The 16,920-nt window shown below is 33.8% G+C and overlaps 1 protein-coding gene across 28 annotated transcripts in view; it reads left to right on the top strand.

The window, feature by feature from the left end:
• Positions 1–16,920, top strand: part of MIER1 (MIER1 transcriptional regulator) — a 58,330-nt gene that overhangs the window by 22,432 nt on the left and 18,978 nt on the right. For 18 of the 28 annotated variants that reach the window (XR_011995960.1, XM_072730605.1, XM_072730610.1 and 15 more), the window contains 4 exons: positions 8,212–8,373; positions 8,903–9,035; positions 10,693–10,757; positions 14,127–14,199. Coding sequence is in view for 27 of the 28 variants with exons in the window: in XM_072730605.1 (XP_072586706.1) it covers positions 8,212–8,373; positions 8,903–9,035; positions 10,693–10,757; positions 14,127–14,199 (433 nt within the window). In the remaining variant the exon portion in view is untranslated. Of the gene's footprint in view, positions 1–8,211; positions 8,374–8,887; positions 9,036–10,692; positions 10,758–14,126; positions 14,200–16,920 lie in introns of all 28 variants that reach the window. The other 10 variants (XM_072730598.1, XM_072730596.1, XM_072730594.1 and 7 more) reach the window with 1 other exon arrangement.

Genomic DNA, 16,920 nt, shown 5'->3' with positions numbered 1-16,920 from the left:
TCTTCTCCTTTAGTTCTGTAAAAAGAGGGACAGTGTCTGTTTTATTCACCAAGGTATTTCTTGGTACTTAACAAGAGTGCTCAAACATTTTGAATGAATGGAGAAATCAATATAGTATGCTCTTATTAAAATGTACTACATATATGATCTGTACTCCCTGATAAAAGAAGAAATAAAACATCATGTCAACCTTTAAGCATTTGGAGTACGTAATATCATGGAAAAATGAATTCTTGTACTTTTGTAGTAATAAAGACTAAACTTTAGTTTGGAACTTTTTATTTTTTAATTTTCTTTTTTAAAGATTTTATTTATTTATTCAAGAGACACACAGAGAGAGAGAGAGAGAGAGAGAGAGAGAGAGAGAGAGAGAGAGGCATAGACACAGGCAGGGGGAGAAGCAGGCCCCATGCCGGGAGCCCAACGCGGGACTCGATCCTGGGTCTCCAGGACCAGGCCCTAGACAGAAGGCCGCGCTAAACCGCTGAGCCACCCAGGCTGCCCAGTTTGGAACTTTTTATTTATTTTATTTTTTTTTTATTTTATTTTATTTTATTTTATTTTATTTTATTTTATTTTATTTTATATTATTTTTATTTTTTTTAGTTTGGAACTTTTTAAAGTGTACATTTAAACTGAGAAGAGGAATCCTATTAATACCTATTCAGATCTTGTCAGATGATTGCATTTTAGATCTTTCAGTAATTAAAGCTGACTTAATCCACAGTGCCTAGGCAATTCAGTATTTTATTATTTTAAGTTAAAATGGAAATGGTTTTAGTGGCAATGATGTATAGTTGTTAATAAAAGCTTTTTAAGAATGGGTTAAAAAGTACATGAAGAGCCTGGAGTCAAAACTGTTCTTTAGAAGAGGCTGGAAAGTCATTCACAAGACTGGTATAATTTGTTTGAATGATTCAGAACCTAGATGAACGTTGAAGGAAACAGCAGTCCCTTCATATATTCATAAGTGGAAAGGCAATTATTTGCCTATGAAACTTGTATCACTTTAGATATATTTTTGCTTCTGAGTAACCAATCATGGGATAATACTTAAAGGAGGAAAATCTTGTAATTTCACTTTTTTCACTTCATTTTCCAGTGAAAATGGAAATTTCACTTTTCCATTTTCTCACCTTCTACATTACTCATATGATTAAGTAGTTAGTCAAGAGGAGATAATACAGGTTACGCAGTAGAAGGATTATTGTTTTCTTCCACAAAATTGGCAGTGGGCTTTGCTAAAAGTTTGGGTATGTATTAGCTTTTCCCATTTCTCCTTTATTCTGCCTCTTCCAGTCTTTTATAGCCTCCTCAAATTTGTTTTCAGATGACACTCCATAGGGAAAAAACTTAAAATGGAAGTATTCGTAGAGAATATGAAAGAGAGACAGGGAACCCGTCTTTCTTACTATTCTCTTCATCCAGGCAGTCTTAGACACCTTCTCAGATGCTTCTGACTTTTCCCACAATAATTAAGGCTTAGGTTTAAGTTGTGCAAAATCAACAATGCATTTATCTGTAACCTGCAGCTAAGCTAGTTCAGGGCCAGTATAAATATAAACTCTTTAGGTAAAAACAAAAACCAGTTTGGTTTGGTTCATGTTTTAAAAATGAGTAATATTTTCTCATATTGATTACTGATTTTTCTCTTAGAGAAATGAAACATTAAACAGTTCTCTCAAGAATCAGTTAGGTGGTTTTTACCTGGCATGTTGATTATATGAAATGAACTTTTGGTGTAATTGTGGCAGAATTCTGAAAGCTAATCCATTCAGAAGTTATCAATAACTGCATGACCTGTAGTTTTAAGTTCATTCAGTTTGAAGTCTAAAATTTTAAGTGAAAAAGTAAGATGCTTTGATTTTTATTGTTACATTTCAGTACAGTTCAATACAGGCATGAATCAATATAAAGGTAGTTATAGAAGTTTACCTTTTAAATGTCTTAGCAGAGTTAGATATACTGGTCAGGATTTATTGTGGTGATCTTAGAAGAGTGTCAGAATCATTCCTATAGTAAATAGACTTTTTGCTAGGAATAGCCATATGTAGGTTGGTTTAGCTGTTTTTCAGATGTACTCTTAAAATTCACAGTCTTCCTTTGAATGGCACAATCGTAGCAGTCTGGAAGAAGAGGGATCAGGATCAGCTATATCTTTATGTATTTGCGTCTTTTAAAAATTACATAATAATGATATTATACTTAATATTCACCTTGAAGTGCTAGACACATACCATCTGGTGAATCTCTAGAACTAGAAAATAAAGATTTCAATGTGAGAGATTGAGCTTTTTTTTTTTTTTTTTAAATATACACACGAGAATCATATTGAATAAGAAGAAACCCCATTGTGGGAATTATAAAGAAAAGTTCACTGCCCTCCATCCCTTTACAGTTTATCCTATAGTGAAGCCCTAACCCCAAGAGGTTGGTTACCTTAGGAACTGTCTCTAGTCCAGTCTGGATATAGTCCCTCGACCATTCTGGATGGACATTAGTCTTTCTTCTTCTTCCCTTCTTCCTTCATGAGCATTTATTGGTAAATCATTTGTGATACAAGGTAGAAGAAGAGTACTTTGTCCATCCACCAAATGGCCCTTGAATGGGGCTTATTTGGTAACTTTACCATATTGTTTTGAAGTTAAAGGACAGATTTAACTTCAGGTAATATGTTTGTCATTTATTTATTTATTTATTTATTTATTTATTTATTTATTTATTTAATGTTTGTCTTTTAAAAAGTATTCTTTTCACTTCCATTTATCCTCCCTTTACGTTACACAGACAGGATCATTATAGTGCCTATATGTTAACTTATTTCTTAAAACACAGCATGCAGGTATAGTCCACATTCGTGTATTTTTATTCATTTTGTGCTACGTCCATATCTTCCTTTATAGTACTTACAGTCTATCAATTCAGTACATCTTATTTCACACTCCATCAGGATGAGGTATACTTAACCTAGGGTCAGGTTTCAAGGAACGCAGTGTATAGCATATATGTGTAAAGGCATTATAAAGCATTTCGTCACACTGCCTGGTTCAAAACTCAACTGCAAATGTGTGATTTTGGACAAGTTAATGTCTTTAAGCTTCAATTTTATTATACAAAACATGTAGTGCAGTGTCCTACATGATATCACTCAATGAATCTTAATAGTTATATCATTTGTAAAATTCTCAAAGAAATTTATAACCCCCCAAACTTTGAAAATCCACTCTTGTGATTTTTCTCTTTCACTTTGTTTTCCTCATTTCTATACTCTTAACACTTGTGTAAATGTTAAGAAGACACTGCTACTTTATTGTGATGTTTCAGTTGAATGTGAGGAAAGCTACTTATTACTTAGTACCTTGTAGGACACAGACTTTGACAATATAAGTTAATGCGAGATTGTCTGGAACAGGTGACTGATAGGTCCTGATATAATAGTGTACCATCAGCCATGTTTTATTCAGCTTTTAGTCTTTTTTTCAGAGGGAAATGACAAGAAACATTTGTTTTACAGAATACCATTACTGTTTATATCAGAATATTTGGGGGCAAATAATAGAAATCCATCTTGAACTAACTTAGGCAAAATGAGGAATTTAATGTAAGGCTCATGTAATTTTATTAAGGATGGGGAGATATCTAGGCCTTAAGGACTAAAGTGCCACCAGAAGGTATTTTGTATTTCTGCTGTTCTAAGTAATGGTATCCTTTTTCAGATCAACTTTCTATATGTGCTGTCAGTTTCCAGGTCTCCAAAATGTACTGCTTTAGATACTCTGTTTCTTTAATTGCTGATGGTACACATCTGGAAACAAACTATGGCCAGGTTTGGGTCATGTCCCATTCCAGACCTGTGGCAGGGAGGGAATGCAGTGATTCCAATGGGATCAGATGATATATATGTGTATATATATATATATATAGTCCAGAAAATGAACTCTCAATCAAAATACATGCTTGGAATGGAGGAAATATTTCCTGGAAGAAGCTGAATATGGAAATAGAAAGAGAAAGGATTGGGGTGGGGGGGGCAGACAACAATGAATTAGCCTTATAAGATATTTGTTAAATCTTATATAATACATAGTAGGGACATAATAAATGCTACTTGAATTTGAAGTTGGGAATTCCTCAGCAAAATTTGATTTTGATTTTTACTGTAGTTGTAGCTGTGTTTTACTACAAAGATATTTACTTTTTACCTTAGATCAAGTAAGATACTTTCCATACTAATGTCAGACTGTTGTATTCTTCAGTGGGTCTTGATTGTTGCTTAGGAACCTGTTGCTTTCTAACTTGATACTGGGTGATAGGTTAAGTTAAAACTTAATGCCTAAGCAAAAGCATAAAACCACTATATTACTCCTTGTTTTTAAAATTAAGCATTTTCTTGATGGAATAGGCAAGGATATTTTGTTTACACATGAAGCGACCTAAAATTAACTTTGAAGTTTATTAGAACTTTTTAGGACTTTACTGTTTTTAATTTTTTGGTTTTTAATATTAGAACTATTTTTAGAAGTCCTGTGAATGTGTATCTGGGCACAAGGAGTGTCTGGAATACCAATTCAGTGTCATCAGGACCTCTTGATCATTCTTTACTCATGGTTAAATTTTTTTATTTCTTCAGGGTCTCAAGTTTTTTTCTTTACCACATCCACTAATTTAGTTTAGGTTGTAATTATAGTACATGTAAACAATAGCAGTGGATTCCAACCTAGCTCTGTCTCTGGCAAATTAGATCTTTCCCTGCCAAAGTGCATCTTGAACATTTTATTATGTGTATAATTTTCCCTAAGTCTTCCCAATGTCAATCACTGCTCAACAGTTACTCTCAAATGGAGTCAAAAGTAGGGTATAACATTTACTACTAGAAACTAAGTATAACTAGAGAAGGTAGGTAAAAATACCAGGTTTAACTTTCTTATTTTAGTTACTATGATGCCTTCTGCTCTAATCAGGGTAACGCGGGTATTCTTTTTTTTCCTGTACTTGTGCAGTAGTCATTTGCTCTGGCTTAAATGACTTTATTTGCCAGTTCTGTTACGATTTCCTCACATTCAATCAAGTCTCCTCCAGTGTACTGTGATCAACCACTTTTGACTCTCCTCTGTTCTCTGCTTAGCCAATATTATAAGTGGTTTTAAATTTTTCTTTGAGAAATGAATTGTAAAGTGAGTCATATTTCTTCTTCTTCCTTTTTTTTTTTTTTTTTTTTTTTTTTTGAAAAAGAACGTTTAATTACCTTTATAAGCAGAACACTCAGCAGTGTGCGCTTAGCTCAGTTTGGTGGTCAGTTCTTTAGCCTTTGCCTTTTTCTGCTTGGCAGTATGAACCACCTACTTTGTACCCAGAATGTTGCCTCTCCAGTGACAGCAGATCTCATTATATCTGTTATTATAATTGGTCCCGATAGCTTCCACCAGCTCAGCCAGAGCTTCTTTGTCTTCTGAGTTCACCTTTGTGAAGGCAACAGTGTTGCAGGTCTTCCTGTGGCACAGATGGTCCAGCCTGGCCTTCCCCTTTTTACAACACAGGGCAAGGTAGAAGACAGCCAGCTCAGTGGGATCCACAGCATGTGCAGTCACTACTAGCTGAGCCTTCTCATTTTTACACTAAGATGGTGACAGTATTAACCCCTGCTGGGAGGACAGGTGACCTCTTAATGGGGACATTCTGCCTGGGCCAACAATCTCTGCTGCTTCTCTGTGTCTTTTATCTGTATTTGTGGGCCAGCTTAAGCAGTTGAGTAGATGTTTGGTGGTCCAAAGCCTGGGTGAACTGGTTAATCCCAGGAGGCAGTTTCAGATATTTATAAGAAATAGCCCTTCGCTGCTGCAATTGGATATAGCAGGGACATATGACAAAGTAGGTGGGGTCCCTTTTGGCCTGGATATCACGTTCCATACCAGAATTCTTGGGTCTTTTCTCAAATGGGATCGACTACCTTCTTGGCTTCCTGTTTCCTCATGACAGCAGGAGTTGGGGCCATCTTCTTACCCTTAGCCTTCTTTTGGCATCTTGGATGCCTGGAAGAGAGCTAAAGTGAGTCATACTTTGTAAATGCTTATCTAGGAGGAAAGAATCTTGACCTAACCATGGACATGAGACATTCCACATTCCTGAAAGTGATTTAAAAACAATTCCTTTTCCTGCACTTAGTAATGTCACATACTCTTTTGACACATAACTGAACTAGGTGTCAGGTGTTAGTGATAAACTTTAGTAACGATAATAATCAAGCTTTATTTTCTCCATTGGAAAGGAAATTTGCAGGTATACCATGAGATACATGATTCTAAAGGTAGTCCAATACCAAGAGCATCAGTATTACCTGGCTCATAGGAAATATGCATACTCAGTCTCCACCTCTGCCCTACTGTAGTAGAAACTTTGGGGTGGGGCCCAGCACTGTGTTTTGATAAACTCTAAGGTGATTCTGCTGCTCTTGAATGACAGACCAAAGGTAGAGCCTGAGGACATGTGATTCATAATATATCCATTTTGTGTAATCTTTCATAGTATCATTAACTCGCTTATAAAAATTAGAGGTAATAGCAATCTATATTAAGGAAGTTTTAAAGATGAGATAAATAGGAAGTGCTTCATGAATTCTTAATAAATGTTAGTTGCAAACTTACATTGATGTGGGTTTTTTTTTTGTTTGACCCTTACGCTAGTGACTTCTTTGGCTCTTGTTCATAGTAGTGACTGCCATTGTTATACATTCTAATTTGTGGTACAGAATGAGTTCATGGGAAATAGGAGCTGGGGTTAGGTCTAGGTATTAATAGAAAATACCTGTCAGAGCATGGTCTCTATTTCTGCTTAGTTTTCTTATTTCTAAATAAAGGTAGTAAATACTCCCACTGGTACTTTTAAAGATCTGTTGAGATTACATAATATTCTTACTCTACTATTGTTCAGGACAGAGAAGAGAATAAGATAGTGGAATCAAAGTACTTACCACAAAGGCCTGGCATATAGAAGACACTTTATGGCGCCTGTTTCTTCTTATTGTGTATACAACCAACCTTTTGTATATCTTTCTCTTACTCTACTTTCTTGATTTTGAAGTTCTGCTTTAGTTCTTAAATCCTGATCTTCTAATTCCAAATTTCTGTCTCCTGTACCAGGTCCTTGGTACATAGACCAGATAGCTGCATGAACGAAGTCTTTGAACACCTCAAGCACTGTTTGCTATTGCACTTTAAGAAACACAATAGGAGATGTCAGTTAAGTATGCCAGCTGGTCATTCAGCTGGAGTGGTAGTTCCTTACCTGATAGCATTACCACCATTCAGGTTGTGGCTGTTGCAAGTCATCGATCAGGGCTCTCAGAATTTTCTTTTTATAGTCAGAATGCTTCAATTTCCCTGATACTTTATATTGTCACTTGATTACTAATTAGAGTGAGTACCTTCTATAGCGTGAATACCTTCTGTAGAAAACTTGATTTCTCTTCATTTTACCCTCAGAAGGTATATTTATTATGGATTGATCCCTGGTTGAGGCAGTATGATATACTTATGTGTGGGCTCTTGGAATTAGACTTGAAATCTGGCTCTACTACTTGTAACTTGTATGATTTGGGGAGAGATTGCTTAATTTCTGAGCCTGAGTTTCCCCATCTGTGGGTTGGAGGTAATATAACAGTTTTGTGAAATAGATAGCAAAGATTGCCTAACAGGTTTTATATATAGTTTTAAGTAACCCTAGAAAATAAAGTATGGCTAATAGAACCCAGTATTATTCCTGTATCATTACCATTTTCTTTTAATATGTTTGGACTGGGCTGTGAATTTCATCTCCTTTTCTGAGTATGTTAACTTAGTTTACAATCTCTCTTCTAATTATATTTTCCCACTCCCAAATTATTTATGGTGTTTTAAGTGTGAGCATCTGTATATAGTGTTGACTGTCAGTATACATTTACTGAATTGATTACACAGAACAGTTCTAAACCAGTGTCATGTTTTATTATGCTTAAAGACTTTGTTGTTAGCTATTGGAATTGATTAGTCTCTTTTAGAAATTCTTGAAAGACTAGGATTTTCCTGGATTTCAGAATTCTTTTTGTTCACCTTTTAGGATTTGAGAATTCTTGATACAGTTCTCTAATAAGATAATCTCTGTGGAATGAAGATGTGAATTACACGAATATAAAATATTCACCTATTCAGAAATTAACTTTTTATTTGGTTTATTTAGGAAGGAGACATGCCAATTCATGAACTTCTCAGTCTTTATGGTTATGATAGTACTATTCGACTACCTGAAGAAGATGAGGAGGAGGAGGAAGAGGAAGAAGAAGGTGAAGATGATGAAGATGCTGATAATGATGATAACAGTGGCTGTAGTGGGGAAAATAAAGTAAGAATATATACATTTATTAAGATTGTAGTCTTTATCTTTGTTGAAGTAAAAATTTCTTAATTTTGGAAGTCCCCTGTAACCTACTCCTGAAAAATAATAGTTTCATCTGTGTCATTCCAGATTTCTTTTGAATGCCTCTTCTAAATAAATTTGTACCAACTTTAAAAAAATACTACTGCTTTTTAAGTAATAAAGGCTAATGGATAGTTTGTATTCAATTTTTTTATTTTGTTTTGAAATAATTTTAGATTTATAGAGCAATTCAAATATGGTATAGAGTTTCTCTGTACTCTTCACCCAGTTTTCCCTGTTTATTTATATCTCGTGTAACCATGGTATATTTATGAAAAGTAAGAATTGATACCATACTATTTAAACTATGGGCAATTCAGATTTCACTAGTTTTTCCACTAATACCATACTGCATTTAGTGTATTTCTTTTAGCCATTTAGTTTATTTGGAATACTGTAACTTTTCCTCTGCAACAATTTTCCTTACATCTTAAAGAAGTTTATTATTCTACAGGAAGAGAATATAAAGGACTCATCAGGTCAAGAGGATGAAACTCAGTCTTCCAATGATGATCCCTCACAATCTGTTGCTTCTCAAGATGCCCAAGAAATAATCCGCCCACGTCGATGTAAATATTTTGACACAAGTAAGTGTCATTAGTTGCTAATGTTTGGATAATTTTTACTAAATATATGATGTAAAATGCCACTTCTCTTCCATTCATCTGTTTGAATTCATTTTACTCTCAAATCTGGCAGAACAGTAACGTATTTTGTTCTGGGTTATTCATTCAGCAGTGTTAGGGCCTTGTTGTCTATGAGTAGATTGCAGAGATTGTTGTGTCACTACACTACTTGATTTTGAATGTGTTCCTTTTTTCCTTCCTCAGCATTTCTTTAAATTTGTCTCATGACCATCTTTTTATTTCATCTAGTCTTTTCCTCAGTTTTCATTTTCTACTTTTTTTTCTCTTATCCTTTTTAAGCTATATTCATAAGCATTGCTTTCTCTAATCAGTGGCTCCCAGTTCTCAAAGAACTGGCTTACTCTTGAGGTGGTAATATGTTATACACAGAGAACTCTTCTAATTTTACTATGGTTGTGATCTAGTCAGAGATCTGCAGTAGTTGAAACAACATTTAATGTATATAACTTGAATATTTGCATGCTTCGTCTACTCCATGGTGTTTCATTCTAAGCAGGAATCATTACTATGGATAACAGCTCTTTGATAAGAGAAAAGCAACCGTTAGTATTACTTAAACTTGTTTGGATTTCTGTGCTTTAAAAGAAAGAAAAACATTTGAAGAACAATAACCTCTCATGAAATGTAGCGATATAATAGTTGATTGAACATGGCTACTGCTTCCTGTCAATGATTTCTGATACATATTTAGTTTAGCAGTGAATGTAGTACTGCTAATGATATTTTATTGTGAATTTTGATCAAAGATTGATACACTTGAAAAGTGTATCAGTGTAAGGAAAGATTACTGAAATTGTGTTAATATTAAGTTTGGGGAAAACTTGGTATTTTTCCTTTTTCTCTTAGGTAAATTGCCAAAGTTTGCTTAAAAGTGGGATGCTAAGTGACTGCATTTTTAAAACAATATTTATTTCATACTTCTGATCTGGTATGTCAGTTATGATGTATGCACAGAAGCTCTATATATACTGCTTATCTTAGCTTTTCCATGGGAAGATTTAACTTGTATATGTAATATTATCCTTTTAAACTTTGTATTCCATTTTACAGTTGAGAAGATGCTAATAGTGTAATAGTTTTCAGATTTCCTACCCCTTTTTATAAATACATTCTTATTCCCAAATGTAAACAAATAGCACCTTGCCTGCTCTGAATAAATCAGGTTGGGGAGAATGGAGGTTTTCCTATATAGCCTCTCATTATACTCTCCAAAGTGTTGCTACAAAGTTCTCAGTGTGTCAAGGAGCACTCATTGGAAACCAGTTTTTGTTTTGTCCAAATTGTCATTTTATTAGGGAAGAAGACATTAGGTTTAAGAATAGATTATCTTGACCTGCTTATTTCAATTTTTCTTAATTTTTTTGTAGAAAATCATTTCCTGAGAATACAGTGTTCTAAGATTATCCTAGAAAGTTTTTATGGGTTATTTTGCTTTGTTTAAAACAGGGTATTATTTGGTTAGAAATATCTTAGTCCTATTCTGCAGATACTTTTAGGCATACTTAAATGTTTGATAGTAGATATAAAAATAATATACAGATATATAGATGTGGATAGGATAAACAATTATTTTCTAATACTATCTTCTTTTATCTAGATAGTGAAATAGAAGAAGAATCAGAAGAAGATGAAGATTATATTCCATCAGAAGACTGGAAAAAGGTAGTTAGAGCCGTATTTTCCCAACATTTAGGTAAATTAATATTAAAAAGCAAGTATTATTTTACTAGCTATATATTGGTATTGTTGAGGTAAGCCCTTTTGTGACATTTAAGTGTTTCACATTTCCCCTTAATACATCAAGATGAGAAAAATATTTGTTTACAAAATAAAATAATGGTATAGAAAGAATTTGACTTTTTTGAGCAAATCAGTCTCAAACCAAGAATAGAAATTGAAATTTTTAACTAGTGCTAATTTAGATATTTGGGAAAGCATTTGAGGCTTTGGTTTTGTTAAGTAGATTTTAGTAATTTAGATTTTTAATTATAAAATTGTATGACTGTACAACTTAGTTATACAATTGAGTAGAAAAATTAATCTTAAGCTGTTACAAAGCAGTGGTACTAGGAAAATGTGTCAAAATGTCATGCAGAATTGATTAGAACAAATCATTTATATAGAAGAAATGAAGTCATTCTTACTAAGCTAGCTTACTCGATTTTGCTCTATAAAACTGCATTGTTTTGTTTTGTTTTTTGCTGTTGTTTTTCCTAGGTCTGATTTTAAATTTAGTGTATGAATAGTCATTTCTTTGGAAGCAGAGTAGCTCTGAACATCATGTTGAGTGGGCTTTCTGCACTTTGTTGTACTTGTTATTTAGTTAACACTGTTGAGTCTTTCCTGTGGCTTTTTGTTGTTGTTGTTATTTGTGGTGGTGATAGTTTATAGTTTTTGGTTTGCCTGGAGCAAACTTATAAAAGAGCTGACATCCTTGCTGATTAAAATAAGGGAACATCTCATACTTACAGAGTTTCTATTAGGAAGAATGAAGTATTCAAATGAACTTGGACTGGGCTACCCAAGGATTGTAGTCTTCTGCCAGAATTGATCCATTTCTGGGGGTCCAAGGAGATGTTTAGAAGAGAGAGACTGTCTTTCAGTGTGTTAGAATGGTAAAAGAAGGTGTCAGTTAGAATGCGAGGGAAGGTTAGCCCTGTACAGTATGTATTAATTAATTTGAGTGAATGATGAATGAATAATGAGGCTCAGACCGAAAACAAGGGTCACAGAGTTACTATTTATGTGACCCATTGGGTAAGTGTCCTTCACTTCTACCTGATTCCTACACTGTGCAGCAATTATGAAAAAAGCTAGAAACCTTAGAAGTCATCTTAAACTGTTATAGTCTACCATAAATTCAAGTTTCTGTATCTTTTAAACTATTCCTTTAAACTTTATCTTCAACTTAAATTGTTTTTTGTGTCTAAAATATATAATAGATTATTTGAGTAAGTGTTGAATTATTATTTCATTTTTAATGAAGGAACAAAAGCCCAGAGTAGAGAGACATAAGGGAATATTCCTTTCCTCAGGAAAATAATGTAATAAAACAGGCCATAGTAGATCTAAACTATTAATATGATTTTGGTATAGTAAAAATTGTCAAGATTCAGATTCATCATCTAAGGCTTGTAAGGTAGTGAATTTTTCTATTTTCTAGAAGCTGGGGTAGAGGAGACAGCTTTGAAATCAAATTTGAGTCCAGGCTATAGCCTCAGAACTTAATAGTGCAGTCCTGGGAAAATGAATTTTTTGAGTGTCATCTCCTCACGTATAATACAGGAATAAGAATATAATAAAGGAATAGCCTTTTCAAAGTTGGTGAGGATTTAACGGAAATTACACATAAGAGACTTTGTACATAATGCTCCTAGATGCTATTTCCCTTCCCTTCCCTACAGAACAAATCAGCAGGTAAAAAGAAGTGTTCTAAATTCAGTAGGAAAAAGGAGTTGTCTTATTTTTGTACTAGTCCAGAATCTCAAACCTGGCTCCATGTTAGATCACTTAGAGAATTTTTAAATATTGATATCCAGGGCCTTTGTCCTGAGATTCTAATTTAATTGGTTTGGAATAGATCCAGGCATTGATATTTTTAGAAGTGCCTCAGACAAGGAGGGTTGAGAACTTAACTTATTTTCTGGTAGGCATTGGAAGTAAAGGTAAAAGAGGCACAAGAAGTGATGATAGGGTACTCTTTTTTTTTTTTTAATAAGGAAAGAAAGTTCTTCTATAAGAGTAGAGAAAATTTTCATGTGATACTCTCTTTAGAAAATTGACTGGTTTTCCTATATAGATGTAGCAATTAATTACAAAGCACATGTCTTTGGAGTTGTGCTAGATAAAATGAGATATATATCAATGGGTTGACAGAAACGAGAGAGGCACTGTTTAAATCCTAGGAGTTATTTAAACTTATTTTTTTTTAATTGATTAGAGAGTGAGAGCACACACACATAGGTGGGAGGAGGGGAGGGAGAGAGAATCTCAAGCAGGCTCTGCACAGAGCCCGACACGGGGCTTGATTTCATGACCATGAGATCACAACCTGAGCTGAAACCAAGAGTTGGATGCTTAGCTGATTGTACCACCTAGGTGCCCCTAAACTATTTAATCGCTAATCTTTTACCTTAAACTTGCAACTTTTCTGCCTAGGTCTTCATTTTGAAAACATGGTGAATTTATTCTTAACATTTAGCTACCAGATAAAGGAGGGTCTGTAATCTTGATCCCTCTGTTTTGTAACATCTCATCAGTGGTGATCTCATTATCTTTCTGAACAGCCAGTTTCCCCCTAATCTGTGATTTGACTACTTAGATTTGATGATCATGTTTCCTAAAATAGGATTTTAATTATGTTTTGGGGAGGTTACTTTTTCATTTTGTACTGTTTTTATGAAAGTCAGGCACTATCCTGCTTATCCATTTGGTTTAGAGTTTCATACATTTGGCCTCTACTAAGCTTTATACAAATCCTTTTTGTTACTTTAAATCTGTAGTTCTCAGACTGAAGTCTGTGTTGGAATCACCTGGACAGCTTGTTGAAATACTACTTCCTGAGTCCCATCCCCAGAGTTTCTGGTTCAGTAGGTCTCAGGTGGAACTTGAGTATTTACATTTCTAACAATTTCCCAGGTGACTCTGATAATGCTGCCCAGGGTTTATAGTTTAGAGTGTAAATATCTTAAAATAGCTGAATTTAATTTTGTTTTTCAGGGTGTTTGCAGTTTTCTTATTAATTGAATTATAAGAATTCATTTTTCTTTTTCTCCATATTTTTAAGTAAAGCTCGTATTCATTGTGTATATTGCATTATACCCCATTATTACTAATGTTTTCATCCAATCATATCCAAGCCCTTATCTATTGTTAACTCATTCATCCTCACAATACTCCTCTGAGGTAGTTAATTGGTTGTATCTTTTATGACTGAGAAACACTTTACCCAGGAAAATGGTTAAGCTAAAAAATGGTTATAAAATCTGTGTTACTGGGTCTTACCTAGTGTGTTATGTTATTTTTAAATAGGAGATTATGGTGGGCTCCATGTTTCAAGCAGAGATTCCAGTCGGCATTTGTAGATACAAAGAAAATGAAAAAGGTGGGTTATTAGTAAAGTTACAAAGCTTAAATTCATGCTTTCGAAGTGATGAACTATTACTTTATAGGGAATAAGACATGATAGTTTGTTACCTTACTGATTTATGAAAGAGGACCCTTCATTGTTTCTATAAGAAGATACATGTTTTTTGTTTTTCCAGTTTCATCCATAGAAATCTAGCAAGAAAAAAAAATGAATGCCTTTTTGATACTGAGTTAAAACATCTCAGCTTTTAATTTTTTTCATATATAAAATACTCTGAATATACTTTTTTTTGTAACATGTATAATTTAAATTTAAAAGGTTATTTTTTGTTTGGTGAAGCTATTAGGTTTAAAAAAAAACTCAAACAATAATATAAAAAGCATTAAGTGTTAAAACTTTCAGTATTACTAAAATTGAGTACTTTGATATTTGTTTATTTGTAAAATAATTTGGGAAAACGTCTGTGCTTAAATTTGTAAATAATTTTTTCCCATCATTTTATCTGAGAATTGTAAGGTAAGTCATAAATACTTAAACTTCAAGTAACATAATATACTTAAGGACTTAAATCTGTTTCAGATTATTCATTTTGGATGACTTCCAGAAATGTGTGTTTCTAATGAGTTCATGTGTAGTATGAGATCACTCAATGCTAGAAATTTTTCTTCCATTTCTTTTTATTTCAGTTGTCTTCTTCACCTTTCAGTTTACGTATGCAGAGCCTTTCAGAGTTGTAGAATTCTTTTGCTTCTCTTTTAGTATTCTCTCTAAAAACTTCTTTTAGGGCAGCCCAGGTGGCTCAACGGTTTAGCACCACCTTCAGCCCAGGTGTGATCCTGGAGTTCCAGGATCAAGTCCCACGTCGGGCTTCCTGCATGAAGCCTGCTTCTCCCTCTGCCTGTGTCTCTGCCTCTCTCTGTCTCTGTGTCTCTCATGAATAAATAAATAAAATCTTTTAAAAAAAAATTCCTTTATACATTAAGTATGTACCTGCTTTCAGGGCAAGCAGTAGACAAGAGACAATTAAGGGAACACCACAGGCCAATAAATTCTAGTGATGCAAAAATGTTTTATCATACCGGTAATAATTGTGCTCACTTTCAAGTTAATTCCTGCAATATACAGGAATGTTAAAGGTGTCAGTATGGAGTGACATTTTATATAGTGAAATCCTGTGCATATGTTTTGTTCTGAATACATTGTAATGTGTGCAAAAATAAGTGAACCATTGGCATTTGTATTTATATTTGTAATTGAATTTTGAATGCTATGCTTTGCTTATATGCTATATAATGATTTGTGCATGTTCACCATTGAGTTCTTTCTCCAACTTAAAGAACTGAAAGTTAAACATTACTTCTAATAAATTAATTTTTTTTAAGTTCTGACTGAAAAATAATAGGTCTGTTCTAGAAAATTTTGTGTTTTGTAGGTGGATAGGAAAATATCTTGGTTTTATATGTGGCAGGTGAGTGTTAGAGCTTTTAAAGATAGTTTTACTTACATCTTTTTTTTTACTTATATCTTAATGTGTTTTAATACATGTTTATATTGTCATATCACACTAAATTATCATGATTTCTAATATCAGTGTTTTAAATTTTGGCTTAATGCTTTCAGTTTTATTATAATTTTAAAAAGCAATTATACATAGTTTTTTTCCAGGAAAGTTGATTTATGAAGCTTTCTCATTGTGTGAACTTAAAGCATTTTAGATTGTGTGAGAATCAACGTAGATTTAGTAGAGTGATACTGTGTTGGAGGGGTCACTGTGATAGAGGGACTTTTCCTCAGTTTTGTATTTCTAGGAATTCTAACTTTTGTCATAATACTCAGAATTTGTCACCACTTAGGGTACCCTCCTGTGAAACTTAGGTAAACTACACCCTTAGAAAAAAACTGTCAAAAGGATACTGATGGATTAGTACATTCTTTCCCTTACAGGATAAAGTTTGCAAGATATTTTTCATTGGTTTGGTGAGCACACATTCAAAAGGGAGAGCATTTGGTTTGAGTGATTTTGATAAAAATGCCACTAAACTATCATATGTCTTCACTGTAGGAATTATTTGACAAGTGGATTAGAATTTTTTCATTGATACAAGGCAAACCTATTAGTATCCTGGAGAGACACTGATAAGTTTTTTCTCCCTCTGATATCTGATTTCTTTTTTACTAGGCTCCATGCAGCTTATATATTCTTCATCAGTTAACACTTCTGTTTCAGTTATATAAACAAGATTTGTTTATATGTGTTCAAGTCCTCTTCCTTTGAACCTTTATCTATTATTACACAATCTCAACTACTCTGTTAACATTTCCTTAAATTTATGTAAATTAGCACTTACACTCAGCACAGTGTATTATAATCATTTGTTTATTCATTTTTTTTTTTTGAAAAAATTTTTTTTAATTTTTATTTATGATAGTCACAGAGAGAGAGAGAGAGAGGCAGAGACACAGGCAGAGGGAGAAGCAGGCTCCATGCACCGGGAGCCCGATATGGGATTCGATCCCGGGTCTCCAGGATCGTGCCCTGGGCCAAAGGCAGGCGCCAAACCGCTGCGCCACCCAGGGATCCCTTGTTTATTCATTTTTATATCCTTAATACCTAGTATGATTTATTACATAGGTACTCAGTAAACATTTGGTGGTTGAGTTTTTAGGTAGGTACAGAATAATGTTAACAGAAATGATATGGAGTCAGTAAACTTTGATCAGTTTATAGGCATTTGG

This window comes from Vulpes vulpes, chromosome 12 (genome assembly GCF_048418805.1).
Source record: "Vulpes vulpes isolate BD-2025 chromosome 12, VulVul3, whole genome shotgun sequence".
NCBI classification, from domain to species: domain Eukaryota; kingdom Metazoa; phylum Chordata; class Mammalia; order Carnivora; family Canidae; genus Vulpes; species Vulpes vulpes.
This window is presented reverse-complemented; position numbering and strand designations above follow the sequence as displayed.